Genomic DNA, 26,099 nt, shown 5'->3' on the forward strand with positions numbered 1-26,099 from the left:
GGCAGTTTATATATATGTAATATAAACATTGAATGAAAATCCCGTGCATGAACAACTATTGCCATATAAAGAAATGGTAAGTACCCTATTCAACTTGATGATGATACACGGCGTCTTGGTGGAGTATCCATAATTGTTCTCCTTGGAGCAGGGCCCCAACAGCGAGGTGTTGAACGCGCACACTTCTTTTCTTGGGGGCTTCACCTCACCACACTCGCGCTGGTTCACACCCCCGTTGATTAACAAGGACTTGTTCTCATAAGCTGAAATGAAGAAATAAAACTTACTATAATAATAATAGTACCCCTGGAAAATTCACACTACGTGATCGAATGCCAAAGTACTAGACAACTGATATAAAAACATTTTTTTCTGTAAATACATTCATAATCTTAATTTTATTAATATTATCACATATTATAAATGCGAAAGTTTGTAAATATGGATGTTTGTTACTCTTTCACGCAAAAACTACTGAACGGATTTTGTTGTAATTTTACAGTAATATAGCTTAGAATAGACTATATTTTTTATTGAAACTTATATATTGAAATTTAAAGCGGGTTCAACCGCGAGCACAGCTAGTATAACTATATATAGAAAACACCCAGACCGATACAATCATACTCCTAAATACAAATGTTTGTGTCATGCGAGGAATCGAATTTGTGACCATCGGATGTTAAGGGGTTTGCTATACCACAAATCAATCAAAGTCCTCACGTAACTGATTGAAAAAACTTGTAATTGATAGAAAATGAACACTGTTATTTCTTAAATCTATGTCAAATTCAAATTCAAATTCAAAATCATTTATTCATGTAGAACATTTTAGCCGCTTATGAACGTCAAGTTTTTACATTATAATTTTTTTTCCCTACCGTCCAGTTCGATGTATAGATCCAATTGAGAAGAACTGGCAAGAAACTCAATTAAATAACTTTTTTTTTAAAGCCAGTTTATTTACAATGCAACATAGGTATTTATATAGGTGTCTATGTCTAACATTAAATGAAAATCCCGAACATGAAAACTATTGCCATGCACGCTCGTCATTCAAGTAATCGTTTAGTGAATCGGTTAGTTTTGAATTTATTTAAGGGTAATTCCAATATATATATATTCCTTTGGTATCTTATTGTAAAATTTTATGCCTATTCCCATAAAATACCTATTGATAAGTCGCAAGTTCGGCCGCACATGGAGTACTGCTCTCATCTTTGGGCAGGAGCACCTGGATACCAGCTCGGTCCTTTTGACTCGGTTCAGAGACGTGCTATGAGAATTGTCGATGATCCCAATCTCTTTAACGGTATCGAACCACTTAGCTTGAGGCGAGACTTCGCATCGCTTTGTGTGTTCTACCGAATATACAACGGACTGTGTTCTGATGAATTGTTTGACATGATGCCCACGGCTACCTTTTACCATCGCACCGCACGCCATCGACAGGGAATTCATCCCCACACGCTGGAACCTAAGTGTTCTCGGACAGTGCGGTTTCAGAGGAGCTTCCTCCCGCGTACACTTAGATTGTGGAATGAACTACCTGCCGAGGTTTTCTCGAGAGACTACAGCATGGGGTTTTTCAAGAAGGGTATATTAAGGTTACGGTAACGCGTATGTGACACCCCTGGTGTTTCAGGCGTTCATAGGCTACGGTAACCAGTTACCATCAGATGGGCCGTTAAAAAAAATTGACTTTTCTAAACGATACTTGATAAACGCAACTGTATGGATCGCAAACTTGTGCTAAAATTAAACACTATTACTTCCTACTCTAGGTCTGATAAACTATCAAAAAATTTAATTACTCACGTGCTAGAAAAGCGTTGATATTGTCCACATATTTCTTGACTTGCGTGGCGTTGTCTGCCTTATACCAGATCAGAGCGCCCTCCTCGAACACCAGCGGTCTGTGTCCCATGCCAGGATTGTCACCTGAAACGTTTACTATTACGCTTAACTTATTCTACTTTTGACAAGATTGTTATTTGGCAGTTTGTATTTACACTAATGTCTTCCTGTTCTTTCTCTTAGTCTCCATCTTCCTGTTCTTCTTCTTCTTCTAGTTCTTCTCCTGTTCTTCTTCAGTCGTTCGTTATAGTTGTTATTTGTTGTTGTGTTGTTATACTGTTTTACTTCCGATAATGCTTGCACTTCCTTGTTGCCAGACAAACAAACAGAAATGTGTGCCTTTTCGCCTTTTCCCAACAAAATATTTAAATTACTTTAATGGAATTTGACGTGATAACAAATTTTATCACTATATATTATAATTTATCTTAATAAGCAATAAAAGTCGAGGGTAACTGGTAGAACACAAATAAATATTACTGTGCTCACCTATAATAGAGTCAGCTAGCGTGAAGTACGGAATCCGTTCATCCATGGTGGCCAGGAGACCACACATGCAGATGGAGAAGAAAATAATGATGCAGATGTACATCACCAGATAGATCAGCCCGATGACTCCTGGAAAAGAATATATTTCAAAATATCAGTTATGAATATTTTTTTTATATAATTAACTAGCTGTGACTTAGTCCGCGTGGAATTAAACTTATTTTTTTTTTAAATAAAAGTAGCCTAAGTTACTCCTTATTACATCAGCTACCTGCCAAAAATAGTCCCGTCAACATCGGTCCGGCCATTTCAGAGATTAGCTAGAACAAACAGACAGACAGTCAGACGGACAGACAAAAATGTTAAAATGTTATTTTGGTGTACCGTATTTATATTCATATGTAATAAAAAACGGTTATTTCAATATTACAAACAGACACTCCAATTTTATTTATTTGTATAGATGTTTAGATATGTCAAACAAACTGATAGCCCACGTAATTCTAATTAATTTAGTTCGTATCTTCCATCTATCTATACCAATATTATAATTATATAAAGAGTATATTTTATTTTATATTATATAAAGAGGAAAAGGTTGTATGTTCGTTTGGAGTAATATCCGATCTGCTGATCCGAATTTCTTCTTTCTTCCAAAAGTTATTTCACTGTTATATTATCTCCGAGTGATATAATAATAATAATATATAATAATAATAATCTCAGAACAATTCACACAGCGCCATCTAAACCCAAGTTGAGCTAGCTAAAGCTTGTGTTATGGGTACTAGATAACTGACACAAATACATCGATTTTTTTTCGTAAATACATACATATTATACATTGAAAACACCCAGACTGATACAAACAATCATATTCATGAATACAAATGTTTGTGCCGTGCGAGGAATCGAACCCGCGATCATCGGACGTAAAGATGTGTGACCGCTAGACCGATTTTATTATATAAAACTATTATGAAACCGACTGACGTACCTAGTTCATTGTTTATTTACTTATTTACCCTGCGTACCTGTTGCTATAGTGTCATAAACAAATAAAGATAGTAATATTAACATGTCTTCTCAATATTACCATAGATAACATCATTACATAGTATAAAACAAAGTCGCTGTCGCTGTCTGTCCGTCCCTATGTATGCTTAAATCTTTAATACTGCGCAACGGATTTTGAAGCGGCTTCTTTAATAGATAGAGTGATTCAAGAGGTAGGTTTATATATAATACATGTACACCCGTGGGAAGTCGGGGCGAGAGTTAGTTACGTAGTATAAAACAAAGTCGCTGTCGCTGTCTGTCCGTCCCTATGTATGTTTATATCTTTAAAACTACGCAACGGATTTTGAAGCGTTTTTTTTAATAGATAGAGTGATTCAAGAGGAAGGTTTATATGTATAATACATGTACACCCGTGCGAAGCCGGGGCGAATAGCTAGTAATAATTATATTACTATCCGTCTGTTTAACACGCATGCTATAATCTATTATAGTATGGGTGTTAAATAAAATATAACGACTTGTATATTCGTTTGTTTATTGTAAAAACAATATTGTATAACTATTTGACGACCTCGGTGGTCTAGCGGTTAGCACGCCGCTTTACTTCCGATGATTGCAGGTTCAATTCCTCGCACGAAACGTTTGTAATCATGCGTATGATTGTTTGTATCCGTCTGGATGTTTTCTATGTATAATATATGTGTATTTATGAAAAAAATATATCTATGTATTTGTATCAGTTGTCTAGTACCCATAACACAAGCTTTAGCTAGCTTAACTTGGGTACAGATGGCGCTGTGTGAATTGTCCTGAGATTATTATTATTATATTGCAAAATTTTGGCCGGAGGTAGAGCGGGGAAGTGTTAGGGAGGCGGCATTTTTTAGTTCTTACATACGCAGTTTTTTTTTAATTTAATATTTTACGGCTCTGGATACAAGTCCTTTTTAGCCCAACATAAAATACAAAACCTTAAAAAAAAATTATAATTTCTTCCCAGTGTTGGAAATAAATTTATATAACGTCTTGCAGCTTATTGTCTAGAGTTGCCAAACGCTTAAATAGGCAACAAAATACGGGAATTTAGTTTTTTACCCGGGACAAATAAAAAACAAAATTATATAGTGACATTCTTTGTTTTTTTTATATACCTATTTTTCTGAGGAGCAAGTCAGTTTTAACATATTTATGAAAGTCAATACAATTATAATCATAATTAAAAACGGTCATGAACTCGCTTTTTATTATATTAGCGGTACAAACGTTGAGTGCGTGAGTATTTATTTATTATGTCGAGCATAGATCCTATCGATTTAATAATAAAAAACGGAGCACGATTCGAATACGGGACAGAGGCAGTCTCGCTAGGACATTTTAAAGCCTAAAATACAGGACCTCACGGGAAATACGAGACGTCTAGCAACACTATTACTGTCCCTGTTTAAAGTCTACCTGGGGAACCATGTTTTCTTTTACCAAATATAGCGAACCTTATTCTGAACCCACGTCATTAAATCCACAGCCAGTGACGCGCGTTACAGGGTAAACATACAGTTTTCCTATACCAACTATATTCCAGCTATTTCTAGCGCCAAATCCATTAATGGCAGAACCAATAAACAAACAAACAGTAGGTTTTAAGAGTTGGTAGTGCCCCTTTGAGAACGAAGCCCGTAAGATTCAAATCCAGTAGCATTTTAATGTTAAACAAACATGATATTTTTAATTGATGATAATGGAAAGATGTATGTATCCATCAGCGCTAACATAAAGTATCTAAGTAGTTTAGAAACGAAATACAATAATCATTACAGTACCTAAATAAATATTTAAAATCATAATGTACGTAATATGAAAGTTTAAATTAAAGAAAAAACTACTGGTCTTCTAGAACTAGGCAGTATGGAATATGCTCTTTGCCTAACAAAATTATACAGACATAGATAATAAAAACGCACCACTAAAAAGCTACAGTGAATTTAAAATTCAGTTCAAGTAGCAAACATCGTTAGCATGTACGGGAGTAACCTCTATGAATTACAATAAGAAATGTTAAAACTGCTGTAGAGTTCCCGAAAAAGTTAACAATAACTCATATACTCTAAATATAAATAAAAAATACAATCGTTTTCTTATTCAATTAATTGAAAACGTATAGCTGTTTGCAAGTATATCGTTCTAGGTCGAAAATGCCGTTAAATGCTCACCAAAACGATAACCCTGGCCTTATATAATCCACATATCTATAAGTACATACAGACATAAACCTAGAGTCATGTAAACTGTTGCCGAGGCTGGACTTCTATTTATGGCTCCAGTAAACTTTATAGCATGACGTACGGGATGTAATATTTCTAATATATTGTAGAGAATAATATTTCTAAATAAATGAGTGATAACTGTTCAGTTTTTGGAGGGAAATTTAGGACAGAATAACAAAATCTTAGGAGTACACAGCGCCATCTAGTCCCAAGATAAGCAGCACTAGGTACTATACAACTGATAAATACCTAGACTTTTGTAAATACATACTTAATATACATAGAAAACATAAAACTACTTTATGTATCGGGTTAGGAATTTTCTTTTTTCATCATACTCATGAATATAAATGTTTGTACCGTGCGAGGAATCGACCCTGCGACCTTTGGAAGGTAAGGTGGTAGAACGCCGGGGCACTCAAAAATTTCAGTACTCGTCATCGAGAACAATAGAATGTAATTTTAGCGAGGTAAATTTTGAACGAAGTCGTTTCCAACAATGGTATTTCCGAACCGATACGATAATGACACCATCACGAAAAGAACTTCCCTCTTAAAAGGCCGGCAATGCACTTGCAATTGCCCTGGTGTTACGGGTGCTCATGGGCGGCGGTAATCACTTACCATCAAGTGCTCTTTTGTCTTCTATGCTATAAAAAAATGCCTTAATAAAAACATATTAGTTGAAAGAATTCATTACGTATCATTTCATTTTCTCTACAGGAATTTTTCCATAGTATGTTCTTAAGTAATTGAACAATAGTAGGGCGGTACACCAGTCACACCCAACGTTGTGAGACGTATGCTTAATTTACTTACTATTTCATTTGTATATCCGATATCTTTGTTTGTACGGAGAAAATATAATAGTATATATATAATTCTATATCTATTAAATAATCAATTCAATCAGAATCAAATAAAAACAGAAATAATCATTATTCAAATAAACTCATTACAAGCACTTTTGAATAGTCATATTTTGATTCTACCACTCATTCGGAACGCAAATTCATCACAAGAAGAATGAACAAGGAACTTGTGTGTTGCTCTTTTGAATAGATGTTTATATAAATATGTATAACTACATTAAATATGTATTAAGATATAGTTGAACACTATGATGGACAGCTCGGTTATCATACTAGTGAACGGGAAAAATTGTGAGGACGAGTCTGCTCAAGTTAAGTTTTGCAACCGAAATTTAACTATTTAAAAAGCACGTTTTCTTTATGTTATATATTATTTATCTATAAGTAGAATTATTAGTTACTAGCTACCTACCCCGGCTTCGCCCTGCTGTATATGTATCTATACATATAAATAAAATTGGAGTGTCTGTTTGTAATATTGACATAACAGTTTTTTACTCCATTCATATGAATATAAATACGGTACATACACCAAAATTGCATTTTTACAAATTTTGTCTGTCTGTCTGTTTGTTCCGGCGAATCTCTGAAATGGCTGGACCGATTTTGACGGGACTTTTTGGCAGGTAGCTGATGTAATAAGGTGTTGGACTTGGGCTCATGTTATTTTAGAAGAATAAAGTTAAATTCCACGCAGACGAAGTCGCAGGAACAGCTAGTTATAAATATAAACCTTCCTCTTGAATCACTCTATCTATTAAAAACAAACCGCTTCAAAATCCGTTGCGTAGTTATAAAGATTTAAGCATAAATAGGGACGGACAGACAGCAACAGCGACTTTGTTTTATACTATGTAGTGATTTTGATTTCCTGGTACGGAGTGTAGTTATATAGTTTTTTAAACTCTTTACTTAGAGTAGAGATAGAGACGAAGTTCTTAGCAATCCATGGATTTACCGTGCGGGTGCCGGATCCATGGTGTGGCAGAGAGGAAATATCCGAGCAGTTCCCGAGACCTGTGAAACGAGTGTAGTGCCCAATTTAAACTCAGCCCGAGTGAGCAGGGAAGTGAGCACAGAGGACAGCAGCGCGAGAGTGTAAACACGAGTGGAAACACTTCCAATGCCATTGACGCTGCCACTTGCACTGCCCGGCGCTCCCTCGATTGTCGGTTTTTCGTGCGCCCTCTCGCTCGGTTGTCGCCCGGCAATTATCCGGCAGCGCCAGTAGCAGGGGAAGCAACTGAATGTAAACGTAGCATAGGATTAAGGAGCTCCTTTCTGCCGTACATCGACACTCACCCTCACCATCGTGTTTCGCACCCTGCCCAACCAAAGCTGGTAGGAGATAATGCAACTTTAGATAAACGTTTAGAAATAAATTTTCATTGAATAAACTTTTTCAATAAATGGATGCGGCCAAAGTGGCGATTTATAGCTAGTGCAAGTACGTTTACCAATACATTTTACAGCTCGATATCATGACGTACCACTTGATATATTTAGAATCCCACTTTTCATACGTCTCGGTCAGATTTACCGAGTTTTCTCGGTAAGTTATGATTGGCGTACGTTTAAAATAAACGGTGATTCACTGCCAACTAGGTGGGTGCGGGTTTAGGCTGTACGAGCGTAGCAACCAGTGTTGCCAGATTGAGGGGATTTTGTGGAGATTTGGGAGAAACAGCTGTTTTTGGATGGAATTTAATGTTTGGGGAGAAGTGAATGGCACGTCAGTATGAGAGTTTCGGCTATACGAATGTAGATACCGATGTTGCCAGATTTAGGAGATTTTGTGGAAATTTGGGAGAAACAACTGTTGGAAGAAAATTAATGTTTGAGAGGCGTACTTTAGACTCAAAAGAAATAGTTATAAATTGTTTAATGTTAAAAATATTCCTCATATGTAGGTGAATAAAGTTTAATATTACCAGATAAGATAATTGTGAAACGATAAAAAAATACTAAACAAACAAATACGGGCAGCCATGATCCATGAGTCAATTTACAATATAAGCCTGTTAAGAATTGCGTATACTTTAACAGATTTTGTTTCCAAGGAAGAAATTCTAAATGATAATGACGAATCCATATATAGGATAGGATAGGATAGGATAGGATTGGATAGGATAGGATAGGATAGGATGGGATAGAATAGAATAGAATAGAATAGATTATAATATTATAGAACAGAACAGAACAGCCCAGCACAGAACCGAACAGAACAGAATAGAACAGAATAGAACAGAATAGAACAGAATAGAATAGAATAGAATAGAATAGAATAGAAAATCATTTATTCAAATAAACTTAATTTAAGCACTTTTGAATAGTCAACATTTTATTAAATCTACCGCTTATTCGAAAAGCTGTCTCATCACAAGAAGAATAAGTAAGAAACTTCTGTGTTGCTCTTTTAAACAATCCTTGTAAGTTCACATTTTACAAGTCGAAACGTGTGAATACAAACTACCTACCAGCACTAATTTATTTAGGCTCAAATATAAAAACACAATAAGATTAAATCAGTCGTAGTGATAAGAGCAGACCAGTCCCTACAAGCAGCACTCGTTCACGAGTATGACGGATGAGCCAGCCATCACTGCGCTCGACCATATTTTAGGGAGCCCAATGACCCGGCCCACCACGCCGCCACATGTCTGGACATTTTAGTGAGCATGACTACTCATTCCACTCGACCACGTCACAGCAACAAAAATTACTATATGGTAGTTACAGTATTCGCACTTTACATGAGGATGCATGCGGCAATCAATACAAAAGCCGCTACGCTATCATATATCAAGAAAGTAGTATGAAAAATAAATTATAACGTTGTCCGCAAATAAACTTATACTTGCTATATCTATAAATTCATCTATCCTATAATAGGCTTTTTTACATATGTATACTCACATATATGTGTACCCATATATATGTATACTCACATACATGTAGACGCAAATAGCGGTTTTGCCTGCGAGTTAAAAACACTAAAAAACGAGAACCATGCTTATACCAGTAGTACGTTTCAACAGACGAAGTTGGTTGAAGTGGGTACAACCTCGCTGGTCTAAAGGTTTAGCATACCGCCTTACTTCACTCCTGTGAACTTGGCACACGATATTCAAAAATCGACTTTTTTTTTTAGAGTTCTGACATCCTTTTGAATAGTTCTAGAGTTCTTTATAATTATTTTAAATAGTTCCGATGTTTAAATTAAAAAAAAACAAATTTTAAAAAATCGTGCGCTAAGTTCACGCAGCGCACGAAATCACGAAAATCACAAATTTCTTCGGAGTTCTAGCTTGCTTTACAATAGTTCTACAGTTCTCTATCAGTTATATCAATAGTTCTAGCGATTAAAACGAAAAAATCGATTTTTGAAGTTTCGCCGCGTCCAAATTATAATTCATATAAGAAAAGATCAATTTCCGACGCGAGTTCTAGCCGATATGATAATAGTTCTGGGCAGGATTCTCCGAGTTCTACAGAAAAGCTTCATAACTTTTTCCTGGAAAATAATTATTTTGCAAGTTATTGCAAAAAATATAAATCTACAAAAAAAAAATTTCGAGTTCCAGCTGATCTGATTGGAGTTCTGGGTAGCGCTACCTGAGTTCTATAGAAAAGTCTAGTAACTTTTTCCTGTGAAATAATTATTTTCCAAATTATCGCCATTTTTAACTTTTCATGACTGACTTATAGGAGAATTTTTTTACGAGTTCTAGTCGATCTCATCTGAGTTCTGGGTAGCGCTACCTAAGTTCTATCGAAAAGTCTAGTAACTTTTTCCTGTAAAATCATTATTTTCCGAATTATCGCCATTTTTAACTTTTTAAGGCTGACTTATAGGAGATTTTTTTTTTACGAGTTCTAGCTGATCTGATAGGAGTTCTGGGTAGCGCTACCTGAGTTCTATCGAAAATTCTAGTAACTTTTTTCTGTAAAATAATTATTTTCCAAATTATCGCCATTTTTAACTTTTCATGACTGACTTATAGGAGAATTTTTTTTTACGAGTTCTAGTCGATCTGATAGGAGTTCTGGGTAGCGCTACCTGAGTTCTATCGAAAAGTCTAGTAACTTTTTCCTGTGAAATAATTATTTTCCAAATTATCGCCATTTTTAACTTTTCATGACTGACTTATAGGAGAATTTTTTTACGAGTTCTAGTCGATCTCATCGGAGTTCTGGGTAGCGCTACCTAAGTTCTATCGAAAAGTCTAGTAACTTTTTCCTGTAAAATCATTATTTTCCAAATTATCGCCATTTTTAACTTTTTAAGGCTGACTTATAGGAGATTTTTTTTTTACGAGTTCTAGCTGATCTGATCGGAGTTCTGGGTAGCGCTATCTGAGTTCTATCGAAAAGTCTAGTAACTTTTCCTGTAAAATAATTATTTTCCAAATTATCGTCATTTTTAACTTTTCAAAGCTGACTTATAGACTTTTTTTTTACGAGTTCTAGCCGATCTGATCGGAGTTCTAGAACTCAGGTAGCGCTACCCAGAACTCCGATCAGATCGACTAGAACTCGTAAAAAAAATTCTCCTATAAGTCAGTCATAAAAAGTTAAAAATGGCGATAATTTGGAAAATAATTATTTCACAGGAAAATGTTAGTAGACATTTCGATAGAACTCAGGTAGCGCTACCCAGAACTACGATCAGATCGGGTAGAACTCATAAAAAAAATTCCTATAAGTCAGTCTTGAAAAGTTAAAAATGGCGATAATTTGGAAAATAATTATTTTACAGGAACAGTTACTAGACTTTTCGATAGAACTCAGATAGCGCTACCCAGAACTCCGATCAGATCGACTAGAACTCGTAAAAAAAATTCTCCTATAAGTCAGTCATAAAAAGTTAAAAATGGCGATAATTTGGAAAATAATTATTTTATAGAAAAAAGTTACTAGACTTTTCGATAGAACTCAGGTAGCGCTACCCAGAACTCCGATCAGATCGGCTAGAACTCGTCAAAAAAAAAATTCTCCTACAAGTCAGTCTTGAAAAGTAAAAAATGGCGATAATTTGGAAAATAATTATTTCACAGGAAAAAGTTACTAGACTTTTCGATAGAACTCAGGTAGCGCTACCCAGAACTCCGATCAGATCGGCTAGAACTCGTAAAAAAAAAGTCTATAAGTCAGCTTTGAAAAGTTAAAAATAACGATAATATGGAAAATAATTATTTCACAGGAAAAAGTTACTAGACTTTTCGATAGAACTCAGGTAGCGCTACCCAGAACTCCGATGAGATCGACTAGAACTCGTAAAAAAAATCTCCTATAAAAGAGCCTTAAAAAGTTAAAAATGGCGATAATTTGGAAAATAATGATTTTACAGGAAAAAGTTACTAGACTGTTCGATAGAACTCAGGTAGCGCTACCCAGAACTCCGATCAGATCGACTAGAACTCGTAAAAAAAATCTCCTATAAGTCAGCCTTAAAAAGTTAAAAATGGCGATAATTTGGAAAATAATGATTTTACAGGAAAAAGTTACTAGACTTTTCGATAGAACTCAGGTAGCGCTACCCAGAACTCCTATCAGATCAGCTAGAACTCGTAAAAAAAAAAAAAATCTCCTATAAGTCAGCCTTAAAAAGTTAAAAATGGCGATAATTTGGAAAATAATGATTTTACAGGAAAAAGTTACTAGACTGTTCGATAGAACTCAGGTAGCGCTACCCAGAACTCCGATGAGATCGACTAGAACTCGTAAAAAAAATCTCCTATAAGTCAGTCATGAAAAGTTAAAAATGGCGATAATTTGGAAAATAATTACTTCACAGGAAAAAGTTACTAGACTTTTCGATAGAACTCAGGTAGCGCTACCCAGAACTCCGATCAGATCGACTAGAACTCGTAAAAAAAATTCTCCTATAAGTCAGTCAGGAAAAGTTAAAAATGGCGATAATTTGGAAAAGAATTATTTCACAGGAAAATGTTAGTAGACATTTCGATAGAACTCAGGTAGCGCTACCCAGAACTCCGATCAGATCGGCTAGAACTCGTAAAAAAAATCTCCTGTAAGTCAGCCTTGAAAAGTTAAAAATGACGATAATTTGGAAAATAATTATTTCACAGGAAAAAGTTACTAGACTTTTCGATAGAACTCAGGTAGCGCTACCCAGAACTCCTATCAGATCAGCTAGAACTCGTAAAAAAAAATCTCCTATAAGTCAGCCTTAAAAAGTTAAAAATGGCGATAATTTGGAAAATAATGATTTTACAGGAAAAAGTTACTAGACTGTTCGATAGAACTCAGGTAGCGCTACCCAGAACTCCGATGAGATCGACTAGAACTCGTAAAAAAAATCTCCTATAAGTCAGTCATGAAAAGTTAAAAATGACGATTATTTGGAAAATAATTACTTCACAGGAAAAAGTTACTAGACTTTTCGATAGAACTCAGGTAGCGCTACCCAGAACTCCGATCAGATCGACTAGAACTCGTAAAAAAAAATTCTCCTATAAGTCAGTCAGGAAAAGTTAAAAATGGCGATAATTTGGAAAAGAATTATTTCACAGGAAAATGTTAGTAGACATTTCGATAGAACTCAGGTAGCGCTACCCAGAACTCCGATCAGATCGGCTAGAACTCGTAAAAAAAATCTCCTGTAAGTCAGCCTTGAAAAGTTAAAAATGACGATAATTTGGAAAATAATTATTTCACAGGAAAAAGTTACTAGACTTTTCGATAGAACTCAGGTAGCGCTACCCAGAACTCCGATCAGATCGGCTAGAACTCGTAAAAAAAAAGTCTATAAGTCAGCTTTGAAAAGTTAAAAATGACGATAATATGGAAAATAATTATTTCACAGGAAAAAGTTACTAGACTTTTCGATAGAACTCAGGTAGCGCTACCCAGAACTCCGATCAGATCGGCTAGAACTCGTCAAAAAAAAAAATTCTCCTACAAGTCAGTCTTGAAAAGTAAAAAATGGCGATAATTTGGAAAATAATTATTTCACAGGAAAAAGTTACTAGACTTTTCGATAGAACTCAGGTAGCGCTACCCAGAACTCCGATCAGATCGGCTAGAACTCGTAAAAAAAAAAGTCTATAAGTCAGCTTTGAAAAGTTAAAAATAACGATAATATGGAAAATAATTATTTCACAGGAAAAAGTTACTAGACTTTTCGATAGAACTCAGGTAGCGCTACCCAGAACTCCGATGAGATCGACTAGAACTCGTAAAAAAAATCTCCTATAAAAGAGCCTTAAAAAGTTAAAAATGGCGATAATTTGGAAAATAATGATTTTACAGGAAAAAGTTACTAGACTGTTCGATAGAACTCAGGTAGCGCTACCCAGAACTCCGATCAGATCGACTAGAACTCGTAAAAAAATCTCCTATAAGTCAGCCTTAAAAAGTTAAAAATGGCGATAATTTGGAAAATAATGATTTTACAGGAAAAAGTTACTAGACTTTTCGATAGAACTCAGGTAGCGCTACCCAGAACTCCTATCAGATCAGCTAGAACTCGTAAAAAAAAAAATCTCCTATAAGTCAGCCTTAAAAAGTTAAAAATGGCGATAATTTGGAAAATAATGATTTTACAGGAAAAAGTTACTAGACTGTTCGATAGAACTCAGGTAGCGCTACCCAGAACTCCGATGAGATCGACTAGAACTCGTAAAAAAAATCTCCTATAAGTCAGTCATGAAAAGTTAAAAATGGCGATAATTTGGAAAATAATTACTTCACAGGAAAAAGTTACTAGACTTTTCGATAGAACTCAGGTAGCGCTACCCAGAACTCCGATCAGATCGACTAGAACTCGTAAAAAAAATTCTCCTATAAGTCAGTCAGGAAAAGTTAAAAATGGCGATAATTTGGAAAAGAATTATTTCACAGGAAAATGTTAGTAGACATTTCGATAGAACTCAGGTAGCGCTACCCAGAACTCCGATCAGATCGGCTAGAACTCGTAAAAAAAATCTCCTGTAAGTCAGCCTTGAAAAGTTAAAAATGACGATAATTTGGAAAATAATTATTTCACAGGAAAAAGTTACTAGACTTTTCGATAGAACTCAGGTAGCGCTACCCAGAACTCCTATCAGATCAGCTAGAACTCGTAAAAAAAAATCTCCTATAAGTCAGCCTTAAAAAGTTAAAAATGGCGATAATTTGGAAAATAATGATTTTACAGGAAAAAGTTACTAGACTGTTCGATAGAACTCAGGTAGCGCTACCCAGAACTCCGATGAGATCGACTAGAACTCGTAAAAAAAATCTCCTATAAGTCAGTCATGAAAAGTTAAAAATGACGATTATTTGGAAAATAATTACTTCACAGGAAAAAGTTACTAGACTTTTCGATAGAACTCAGGTAGCGCTACCCAGAACTCCGATCAGATCAGCTGGAACTCGTAATTTTTTTTTTTTGTAGATATATATTTTTTGCAATAACTTGCAAAATAATTATTTTCCAGGAAAAATTTATGAAGCTTTTCTGTAGAACTCGGAGAATCCTGCCCAGAACTATTATCATATCGGCTAGAACTCGCGTCGGAAATTGATCTTTTCTTATATGAATTATAATTTGGACGCGGCGAAACTTCAAAAATCGATTTTTTCGTTTTAATCGCTAGAACTGTTGATATAACTGATAGAGAACTGTAGAACTATTGTAAAGCAAGCTAGAACTCCGAAGAAATTTGTGATTTTCGTGATTTCGTGCGCTGCGTGAACTTAGCGCACGATTTTTTAAAATTTGTTTTTTTTAAATTTAAACATCGGAACTATTTAAAATAATTATAAAGAACTCTAGAACTATTCAAAAGGATGTCAGAACTCTAAAAAAAAAAGTCGATTTTTGAATATCGTGTGCCAAGTTCCCAGGACCCCTTAATTCCCATGATTGCGAGTTCAATGCGTCGCACGGTACATACATTTGTATTTATGAACATAATTGTTTGTATTGATATGGTTGTTTTCTATGTAAATTATGTTTGTATTTACAAAAAAAATTATATAAGTATTAGTATCAATTGTTTAGTACCCATAATCCAAGCTCTACTTAGGCTTGGACTAGATGGCGCTGTCTGTATTGTCCAAGGTTTATTATTGTAATAAATTGCATTTTAGGGAGATATTGAATAAAATTTTGAGGAAGAATCGAGACGGTTATCTGGCAACACTGGTACCAATCAACTAGCTTCGTTCATAAAGTACATTATTAGATTTATTACATCAATGCCACTTTTTACGGTTTCCTTTACATCTCGAACGCTTTGAAATGGAAGCATTTTATACATACATACGTTACAGGATTCCGGACATTTACGCCTACACCGAAACAAAGAGAGCGAGTGCAGATAGCACTCCAAACCAAAGGAAGGACTTATGGAGCGGCTGAAGGCCAACTCCCGCCTGACGAATACGATTCTGTCAAGGAAATTACCTCTGTACTTCTCACGTTAACAGAGTAATATATAATATAATAAAGAACGTAGAATAAGATAAACAAAATATATTTCTAATCAAGATAAAATAATAAAAACACATTTAATACAATAATATAGATAAGTTATACGGATACATCAGACAGACGACAGACGGACAGACAAAACACACTCTTTTCAAATATTCAAACATACTTCATCTGCCATACCAGCCCGTCTAGACATCGATTGTAAACCTCGTTCTAACAGATTTTAGTCTGAGGACTTCGAATCTCGGCTCAGGCCGTCATAATTTCGATCCTTGTTTGAATTGGACGGGGGATCGATAGGGGTGAGCACACTGCGCTGTTATATATGTTTTTAAATGATATATAGGCAATATTTTAACGATAACCTAGACGCATCAAAAGTTAGGAAAACTTAATAATTCCGAAGAATAGGAAAACCTGCGAATCGCACTAATTTGTCAAAAGAAGCGCCTCAATGAGTTCTATATGTGTATGAAAAGTATGTAAAAATCCGTGGAAAATTAGAGGTGTTCAAGCGAAAAATCCAAAATAGGCACGTGGTTTTTGAAGTTAGGAGTTCCCGGTCTCATAACTCCTCTTTTTTCTTTCCTTCCACTGTTTTTACTTCCTTCCTTGTATTACCTATATCTACCTACGATTTTAATATATATTTAGAACACAATTATGTTTATGAAAGTTTAATAATTGCCATTAATATTAGGTATTATAGGCAATTATTATATATTTATATGTTATAAACAGAAATGTAACAATTAAATAAATTAAGGAAAATGATAATTATAATATTAATTTATTTATTTATAATATATTGAAATTACATAATTACTATTTAGATATACCTAACATATAATAAGTTTAATAATATGCAGGTATAAATAAAACAATGTCTTTATATATAAAAATTACGTGTCACATATTTTAGCTGCGATGGACTCCTAAACAACTGAACCGGTTGCAAATATGATTTGCACATTGTGTGCAATTTGATCCAAGTTGAAAGTTAGGATAGCTTACATCTCAATTTATAGTCGCAATATTATTTTATTCAAGAACCTTAGCCACAGCAACGCGTGGTCGGGTCTGCTAGTCATCATCATCATCATCACAGCCCGGAAGACGTCCACTGCTGGACATAGGCCTCCCCCAAAGATCTCCACGACAATCGGTCCTGCGCTGCTCGTATCCAATGCCTTCCAGCGATCTTGACGAGATCGTCGGTCCACCTTGCTGGAGGCCTTCCCACGCTGCGTCTTCCGGTCCGTGGTCGCCACTCGAGGACTTTACTGCCCCAACGGCCATCTGTCCTACAAGCTATGTGCCCTGCCCATTGCCACTTCAGAGTCGCAATTCTTCGGGCTATGTCGGTCACTCTGGTTCTTCTGCGGATCTCCTCATTTCTGATTCGATCACGCAGAGTAACTCCGAGCATAGCCCTCTCCATTGCCCTCTGAGTGACTCTGAGCTTGTTGATAGGGCCCATAGTTAGCGACCACGTCTCTGTTCCGTAAGTCATCACTGGCAACACACATTGGTCGTAAACCTTCGTCTTGAGACACTGCGGAAATTTGGACGAAAAGATATATCGGAGCTTCCCGAACGCTGCCCATCCGAGTTGGATTCGACGATTGACCTCTTTCTCGAAATTGGATCTACCTAGCTGGATAGTATAGGGTCTGCTAGTGTATATAAATTATTATATATAATATATAGTATAAGAATCTTAGTAATATTATAAACGCGGTAATTTGATAATATGGATGGATGGATAATATAATAATAATATCTCAGGACAATTCACACAGCGCCATCTAGTACCAAGTTAAGCGAAGCTTGTTTTAACACTACAAAACTGATACAAATAATTATATACATTTTATTTTGTACATATAGTATAGGTTACATCTCAATTTATAATCGTAATAGTATTTTATTCAAGAATCTTAACCACAGCAACGCGTGGCCGGATCTGATAGTGTTTATAATATATTTTAATGGAAAAAAACAATGGAATGTTGGATCCCCTGCGTTAATAATAGTGGAGGATGATAAGATGACCATGACGTCATATTATAGTCAGTCCCAGATGAATTCAGCACATCGTGGAGAATTTATCTGGGGCTGACCATAACAGTACAAGGGTGGAGGTCGACCTAACATGGTACATTAAAAAAATATCTGTTAATATATATTGAGCAAAACCTATTACTCACTAAACGATTACTTAAATGACAAACGTGCATGGCAATAGTTGTTCACGCACTGGATTTTCATTTAATGTTAGACATAGATATCTACGTATATAAGTACACAACATAAATAAACTGGCTTTTAAAATAAAATGAAATTCAGTTGAGTTTCTTGCCAGTTCTCAATTGAATCTGTATACTCAACCTGGATGATATATAACACTTGATACAAAAAACTTGACGTTTATAAGCGGCTAACATGTCCTACATGTATAAATGATTTTTGATTTGTTTTGATCTGAAAGGGTTTAATAGTCCACTTTACTAACAATCTTTTCTCCCGTCTGTTGCATTGTGGCTAAATTTATCAATATTAGTACAGCGTATTCTTACGCTGTGTTGGTTCCATACAGTTCTTAATATAAATATTATTATACAGGGTGTTACACTATGTTAGTTCCTTTCATTCATAAGTAGTAGCAGAAACAGTTTTTTATTTAACACTATCTAAAGCAATGATTCCAAAGTGATCTGTATCGACTCCCAGGGGTCTATGACAGCGGTCATCTTGTTGTTTTTACTTTATGTTTTTGACACTAAACTTCACTACAGTTAGAAATTTACAAAAAATCTATACCAGATAAGAATGGGGGGTGTACCCAAAACCGAAAAATATGGCAAAGAGTCTACAACACAAAAAAGTTTGGGAACCACTGATCTAAAGGATATTTCATAACAGCCAGTTAAGGTTTATAATACGTAGTTGCAGTTAGTAATAGTACGGTTATAGTATAATATAAACTGTTTATTAAAAAGTTTCTGGTTTTCATCATTATATGATAGTAACTATAAAAATTAAACATAACAAATATGTACCTCTATCAACAGTGGAAATATATTAAAACTAGCTGTGCCGCAACTTCGTCCGTGTGGAATAGTGAGCGAGGAATCGAACCCACGACCATTCGGAAGTAAGGTTGATAAAGTGCTAAACAGCCAGATCACCGAGGCCGTAATTAATAAAATTGTAGAATTCAGATTTTTAGATATCTCTTATAATCTATATTTTTTTTATTATTTTTCTCCTCTTTTAATGTTAGTGGTAGGTGATTATATATGTTTATGGATGATACCATTTTTATATAAAGGCTTTTACCCGCGACTTCGCTCGCATTGAATAAAAAATGTATTTTTTTTTAATAAATGTGTTCATATGTTCATTCTAATACCTACCTCCAAGAACATGTGTAAATAATTTCATGATAATCGGTTCAGTAGTTTTTGCGTGAAAGTGTAAGAAACATACCTACATACACATTTATAATAATAGTAAGGACTATAGGAAAAAAAGACGTAATCAATCCGGCATTGGATCGTTGAACAAATTACTCATGCCTCTTTACTAGTGCTATAGCTATCTTGAAGGAGTGCCCGTCATAGCTACAATATCGTTACCACCCTCTGCAAACGGAATTTTCCATAATAATCGACCTTCAGGTCATAGTTTTTTAATTAAACTTCTCTGTTACTATTTATTACCACCCCAATAACTAGTTAATAGGTTTCGTGGTATTTATGGGGACGGATATTGTTGACCCAATAGCTAGCAATAGAATAGAATAGAATATAAAATCATTTATTCAAATAAACTTAATTTAAGCACTTTTGAATAGTCAACATTTTTTTAAATCTACCGCTTATTCAGGTTGCCCTCAATACGGTTTCCACTGGAAACCATCGTGATAAATTTCAGGTGAATTTGTCACGATGAGCTAACTGATGGGGGGAAGGGGGTTGATAGAAATGTGGACTCATGACCCCATTACTAGCAATGTACCATGTCAGGTTGACCTCCACGCGGTACCCCCTGGAAACTATCGTGATAAATTCCTGGTGAATTTGCCAAGATGGGCTAACTGACTTCATGTTCATCTTATCATCCTCCACTGGTGCCCCGCCAGCGTAAACCCTTAGCACAGGCACCCATAAAAAAACTGACCTAACATAGCTAACAATGTCAGGTTGACCTCCACGCGGTACCCCCTGGAAACTATCGTAATACATTCCTGATGAATTTGTCACGATGGGCTAACTGACCTGACCTCATGTTCATCTTATCATCCTCCACTGGTGCCCCGCCAGCAACCGTTTGCGCAGGCGGGTGCACAATTCCATTATCATACATAAAAATAACTGATCTAGTATAGCTAACAATGTCAGGTTGACCTCAATGAGGTTTCCCCTGGAAATCACCAGGACAAATTCATCAGGAATTTATCATGATGAGTTAACTGACCTGACTTCATACTCATCTTATTATCCGCCACTGGTGCCCCGCCAGCATAAACTTAACACAGGCAGTTATTATCACAAGAATGTTTTGTATAAAAAATATTGCATATAATCTGTGCCTGCGGTTTCCCCCCCATGAAAGTAGCCTATATGTTATTTTAATGTATAAGCTATGTTACTAAAATAATGTCAACGATTTTACTATTCGTATCCTATTATCTATAATATATAAAGCTGCATTACGGTCACTGACTGATTGACATAGTTGTTCTCCCAGAAGCAGTGCCGGGGGGTCGTGACGATGTATGGGGGAAGTGTACCTCTCGCTAGGGTGACCACGAGAAAATTCCGAAATTTGGGAAAATCCAAGATGGCGGACAAAGATGGCGGCTAACTTTTACAGTTTCGCTCGGATCGATTCCGTTCAAAGAGTGATTTGGCACGTCTCGGCGGGACCCAGAATATGGCGTAAAAACAAAAAAATAAAATCCAAGATGGCGGCGAAAAAATTGCCAAAAACTGGTTGAAAATTTTCTAGGGTTTCAAAAACCGAAATTCCCAGGGTAGTTGCGGGGGTGCTGGCGACTCCGGTTGTGTGGCTTAGCAAACTCGAAGGACCCGGCCTCTAGGGAAAATTATGAAATTTGGAAAATCCAAGATGGTCGCCGAGTTGGGGGCGTGTGAATTTGGTCCTAAAAATCCGGATTATTTTCAAAATCATTTTTTAGGTACAGGGCAACCCCGCAGCGAGTCGGCTTCTATGGGGCGATGATGGATCTCGGTAAGAAGTATTGCCAGCGCTAAAAAGAATTCCCGAATTTGGGGTAATTTGGGAGAAATGGTCCAAAAAGTGGGAAAAAATTTTTTCGACATTTTTGACAAAAGAGGCATCAAGGCCTATCGAGAAACATCCCCTAAAGGGTTTTAGGTGGGTTTTGTTGGAATTTGCTGGCAACACCCATACATGGTTTGACCAAAATAGAAATTGGGGTGTCTCTCCAAAAACTGAAATTCCTAGGGTACTTGCGGGGATACTACCGATCCCTATTGTAGGGCAGTGGGAGGCTGAAAGACCCGGCCTCTAGGGAAAATTATGAAACTTCAGAAATCCAAGATGGCGGCCAAGCTATGGGAGATTTAGTTTTTGGAAAAATTTTGGGATATTTTCAATCGCGTTTTTGCTGCACATGGCAACCCCGTAACTAAACGCCACCTACTGACATGGGTAAGTCTCAGTAAGAAGATTTGCCAGGGCTAAAAATTTTCCCCGATTTTGGGTTAAATTTGGAGAAAAGTCCCATAAAGTGGGAAAAATTTTTTTCGACATTTTAAATGAAAAAGTCTTGTTGGTCTACCAAAAATCGTCCCCTGAAGGGTTTTAGGGGAATTTTGTCAGAATTTGCTGGCAACACCCATACATCATGGGACAAATTTTGAAATTGAGGTCTAGCTTCAAAAACTGAAATTGATAGGCTACCTACGAGTGTGCTAGCTCAACGCACTGTGCGGCGTCGGATAGCCGAAGGACCCGGCCTATAGGGAAAATTATGAAATTTTAGAAATCCAAGATGGCGGCAGAGATAGGGGAGTTTTGCTTTTCGGAGAAAATTTGGGATATTTTTAAATATAGTTTTAGGACACTTGGCAACCCCGCAGAGAGTCGACTTCTATGGAGAGATGATGTATCTCCACACAAAGTATTACCTGGTATAAAAATTTTCCCCGATTTTAGGGTAATTTTTGAGATAGGTCCTAAAAAGGGGGAAAATGTTTTTTGGACATTTCAAACAAAAGAATGATGAAAATCTGTCAAAAACAATCCCCCTATTGATTTTAGGTGGTTTTTGTCAGAATTATCTGGCAACACCTTACATCAGTTTTCTTAGAGATTAGTACTAGAAGGAGTCACCGAGGCTCTATACAATATATGAACGAAATGTTTCTGTCACTACGGTGAATACGTCAAAAGTATTAAAAAGTAAAAATCTAAGATGGCGGCCGAGTTAGGGTACTTAATTTATGTTGACAATTTTAGGGACTTTTTAAAATTCAATTTTGGGGTACCATTTATCCCTGCAGCGAGTTGACTTCTATAGAGCAATGGAAACTCTCGGTGGAAAATTTTACCTGGTCTAAAAATTTTCCCCGATTTTGGGGTAATTTCGGAGAAAAGTAAAAAAACGTGGGAAATTTTTTTTTCGTTAAGTTGAACAAAACAGTTATGAGCGTTGGTCCAAAATCATCCCCCAAAGGGTCCTAGGTGGTTTTTGTCAAAATCTCCTGGCAACACCATACATCGATTTTCATACTAAACCGTACTATTGATAGGGTACCTACGAGTGTGCTAGGTCAACGCACTGTGCGGCGTCGGATAGCCGAAGGACCCGGCATCTAGTGAAAATTATGAAATTTTAGAAATCCAAGATGGCGGCACAGATAGGGGAGTTTTGCTTTTCGGAGAAAATTTGGGACATTTTTAAATGTTGTTTTAGGACACATGGCAACACCGCAGCGAGTCGACTTCTACGGAGAGATGATGTCTCTTGACACAAAGTATTACCTGGTATGAAAATTTTCCCCGATTTTGGGGTATTTTTTGAGACAGGTCCTAAAAAGTGGAAAAATTTTTTTTCGACATTTCAAACTAAAGAATGATGAAAATCTGTCAAAAGTCATCCCCTTAAGGATTTTTGGTGGTTTTTGTCAAAATTATCTGGCAACACCTCAGATCAGTTTTCTTAGGGAATAGTACAAGAAGAAGTCACCGAGGCTCTACATAATGTATGGACGAAATGTTTCTGTTACTAAGGTGAATACGTCAAAAGTATTAAGAAGTAAAAATCCAAAATGGCGGCAGAGATAGGGGAGTTTTGCTTTTCGGAGAAAATTTGGGATATTTTTAAATGTAGTTTTAGGACACTTGCCAACCCCACAGCCAGTCGACTTCTATGGAGAGATGATGTGTCTCAACACAAAGTATTACCTGGTATAAAAATTTTCCCCAATTTTAGGGTAATTTTTGAGATAAGTCCTAAAAAGTGGGACAATAATTTTCGGACATTTCAAACAAAAGAATGATGAAAATCTGTCAAAAACAATCCCCCTATTGATTTTAGGTGGTTTTTGTCAGAATTATCTGGCAACACCTTACATCAGTTTTCTTAGAGAATAGTACTAGAAGGAGTCACTGAGGCTCTATACAATGTATGAACGAAATGTTTCTGTCACTAGGGTGAATACGTCAAAAGTATTAAAAAGTAAAAATCTAAGATGGCGGCCGAGTTAGGGTACTTAATTTATGTTGACATTTTTAGGGACTTTTAAAAATTCAATTTTGGGGTACCACTAAACGTTGCAGCGAGTTGACTTCTATAGAGCAATGGAAATTCTCGGTGGGAAATATTACCTGGTCCAAAAAATTTTCCCGATTTTGGGGTAATTTCGACCAAAAGTAAAAAAACGTGGAATTTTTTTTCGTCAATTTGAACAAAACAGTGATAAGCATTGGTCCAAAATTATCCCTCAAAGGGCCCTAGGTGGTTTTTGTCAAAATCTCCTGGCAACACCATACATCGATTTTCATAGTAAACCGTACTAAGGAACTCTTAGGTGTATGTAACCTGGGCTCTGTACAATATATGGATGAAATGTTTCTATCACCAGTGTATATGTTAAAAGTATTTAAAAATAAAAAATCCAAGATGGCGGCCGAATTAGGATACTTTATCTATGATGACAATTTTAAGAACTTTTTAAAATTCAGTTCTGTGGCATCATCCCTGCAACGAATTGACTTGTATTGAGGAATGGAAACTCTCGGTGCGAAGTATTAACTAATTTTCATAGTAAACAGTACTAAGGAACTACTAGGAGTCACCTTAGCTCTGTACAATGTATGGACAAAATGTTTCAATCGCCAAAGTGGATAAGTTAAAAGTATTCAAAAAGGAAAAATCCAAGATGGCGGCCGAGTTCGAGTATTTTATCTCTGATGATAAATTTAGGAATACATTTTGGGGTACCTGGCTTCCCTGCAGCGAGTCGGCCTTTATTGAGCCATGGTAGATTTCGGTTTGAAATATTATCTAGGCTACAAATTTTCCCCGATTTTTAGGTAATTTTGCAAACCCAAAATGTGGGAATTTTTTGTTTCGACATTCTAACATAAGAGTGACGGGGATCTATAATAAATCTCATCTTAATAGTTTCATGCGATTTTTTTGTAAAATTAGGTGGCAACACTAAGCATACATTTCTGTATACTAATACAGAAAGGTAGGTAATGTGAGGTTTTGTATTGTGACCATTGCAATACAAAGTTTCGCCACAGGATGGTACACGTGAAACAAAAATTCACTGTTACAATAGGAAGTCACCTAATCGTATCAAAACAGACAACTCTACTTGCCAACCAAGTCTATTCGAAAAGAAAACCGTCTGCATAAAAAAAATCAACGACAACGCCTCGCGGGCCTCTTGAGGCCCGCGCACACACGCACCCTCTAGTTAATATTATAAACACGAAAGTTTGTGAGTATGGATGGATGGGTGGATGTTTGTTCCTCTGTCACTCAAAAACTACTGAGCGGATTTTGATGAAACTTTACAGTAATATAGCTTATACATCAGAATAATACGTAGGCTATAATGTAAGAAGATATTATGTAAATTGGGTTAAATATAAATGTATGCGATGCAGACAAAGTTGTGCGGATCAGTTAGTTGTTAATAAAATATTAACACATTTTACAGCAATATCCCTCAGACATATTATACCTGAGACTAATATATAATTATAGCATACTCATACACGTGGTTGTTATCATAATGTATATTGTATAATTTGAAGAAAAAGTATATTTTTTTTTATTAAGTAATAAACACGCGTAACAATATTTGAATTGAAAAAAAATAATTTACTAATTAAATAAAAAAAATGCATCAAATAAAAATATTAGACAATCGAAAAAACTGTTAATGGAATTTTACCTTTTTTTTTATTATAAAATATTTTGGTTCTTTTTTGTTTGTAACAACTTTATTGTACAGTAAAACAAAGGAAACAAAGATCTTAAGAAATAAGTTCTACAATGGCAGACTTATCTCAAATTTGGGATTTCTTCCATATATTTTTTGTTAAAAGAAAATAACATCATGAAATTATCTACTAAGATACGATTTTTTTAAGATATAAAAGTTATCTTTACAAAATATTGTATGTATAAAATATCTTACCCCATCTTTTCCCTGTGCGGCCCAGGAATGTTCTCTCCTCTGGATTCCATATCGCGTATTGTATTTGCTGAAGGAAGGGTCTCTGTGGAGGGCGCCGGCAGTAGTTTGCCACGCCGTTTGGCTTATCCGCGCCCATCGTGACAGATCCACCGCCGCAAACTGACTGGTCTACTACAGCCTTGCAATGATTACTACAGTACATTTCAAGATTGTAAACATATCTTGCCTACATCCGTTGTGTCTCTGAGAGACTATATAATTTGACAGTTGCAATAGCAAAGTGAGTAACAAGCGGAAAAGTCCTCTTTGCTTGTGAAAATTAGCATAGGTTCCCATAAGAAGTATGTAACTGCTTCATAATAATTGACTGCTTGGTGGTTTAGCGACTTAGCATATCGTTTTACCTTAGATGTCACGAATTCGATTTCTAGCGAGGTTTGTA

At 35.9% G+C, this 26,099-nt stretch overlaps 1 protein-coding gene across 1 annotated transcript in view; it reads right to left on the bottom strand.

Annotated features, from left to right (window-relative positions):
- LOC131845381 (sodium/potassium-transporting ATPase subunit beta-2-like) overlaps positions 1-25,815 on the bottom strand; it is a 28,566-nt gene extending 2,751 nt beyond the window's left edge. The window contains exons 1-4 of the mRNA XM_059194433.1: positions 25,658-25,815; positions 2,347-2,475; positions 1,819-1,941; positions 85-263 (exon numbers count right to left, since the gene is read on the bottom strand). Of these exons, the coding sequence (XP_059050416.1) occupies positions 85-263; positions 1,819-1,941; positions 2,347-2,475; positions 25,658-25,793 (567 nt within the window). The 5' untranslated portion in view covers positions 25,794-25,815. The remainder of the gene's footprint in view (positions 1-84; positions 264-1,818; positions 1,942-2,346; positions 2,476-25,657) is intronic.
- Between the last annotated feature and the right edge of the window lie 284 nt (positions 25,816-26,099).

The sequence above is a fragment of the Achroia grisella genome, unplaced genomic scaffold (genome assembly GCF_030625045.1).
Source record: "Achroia grisella isolate CSIRO2021 unplaced genomic scaffold, CSIRO_AGI_Agris_v1 utg4642, whole genome shotgun sequence".
Taxonomy (NCBI): Eukaryota; Metazoa; Arthropoda; class Insecta; order Lepidoptera; family Pyralidae; genus Achroia; species Achroia grisella.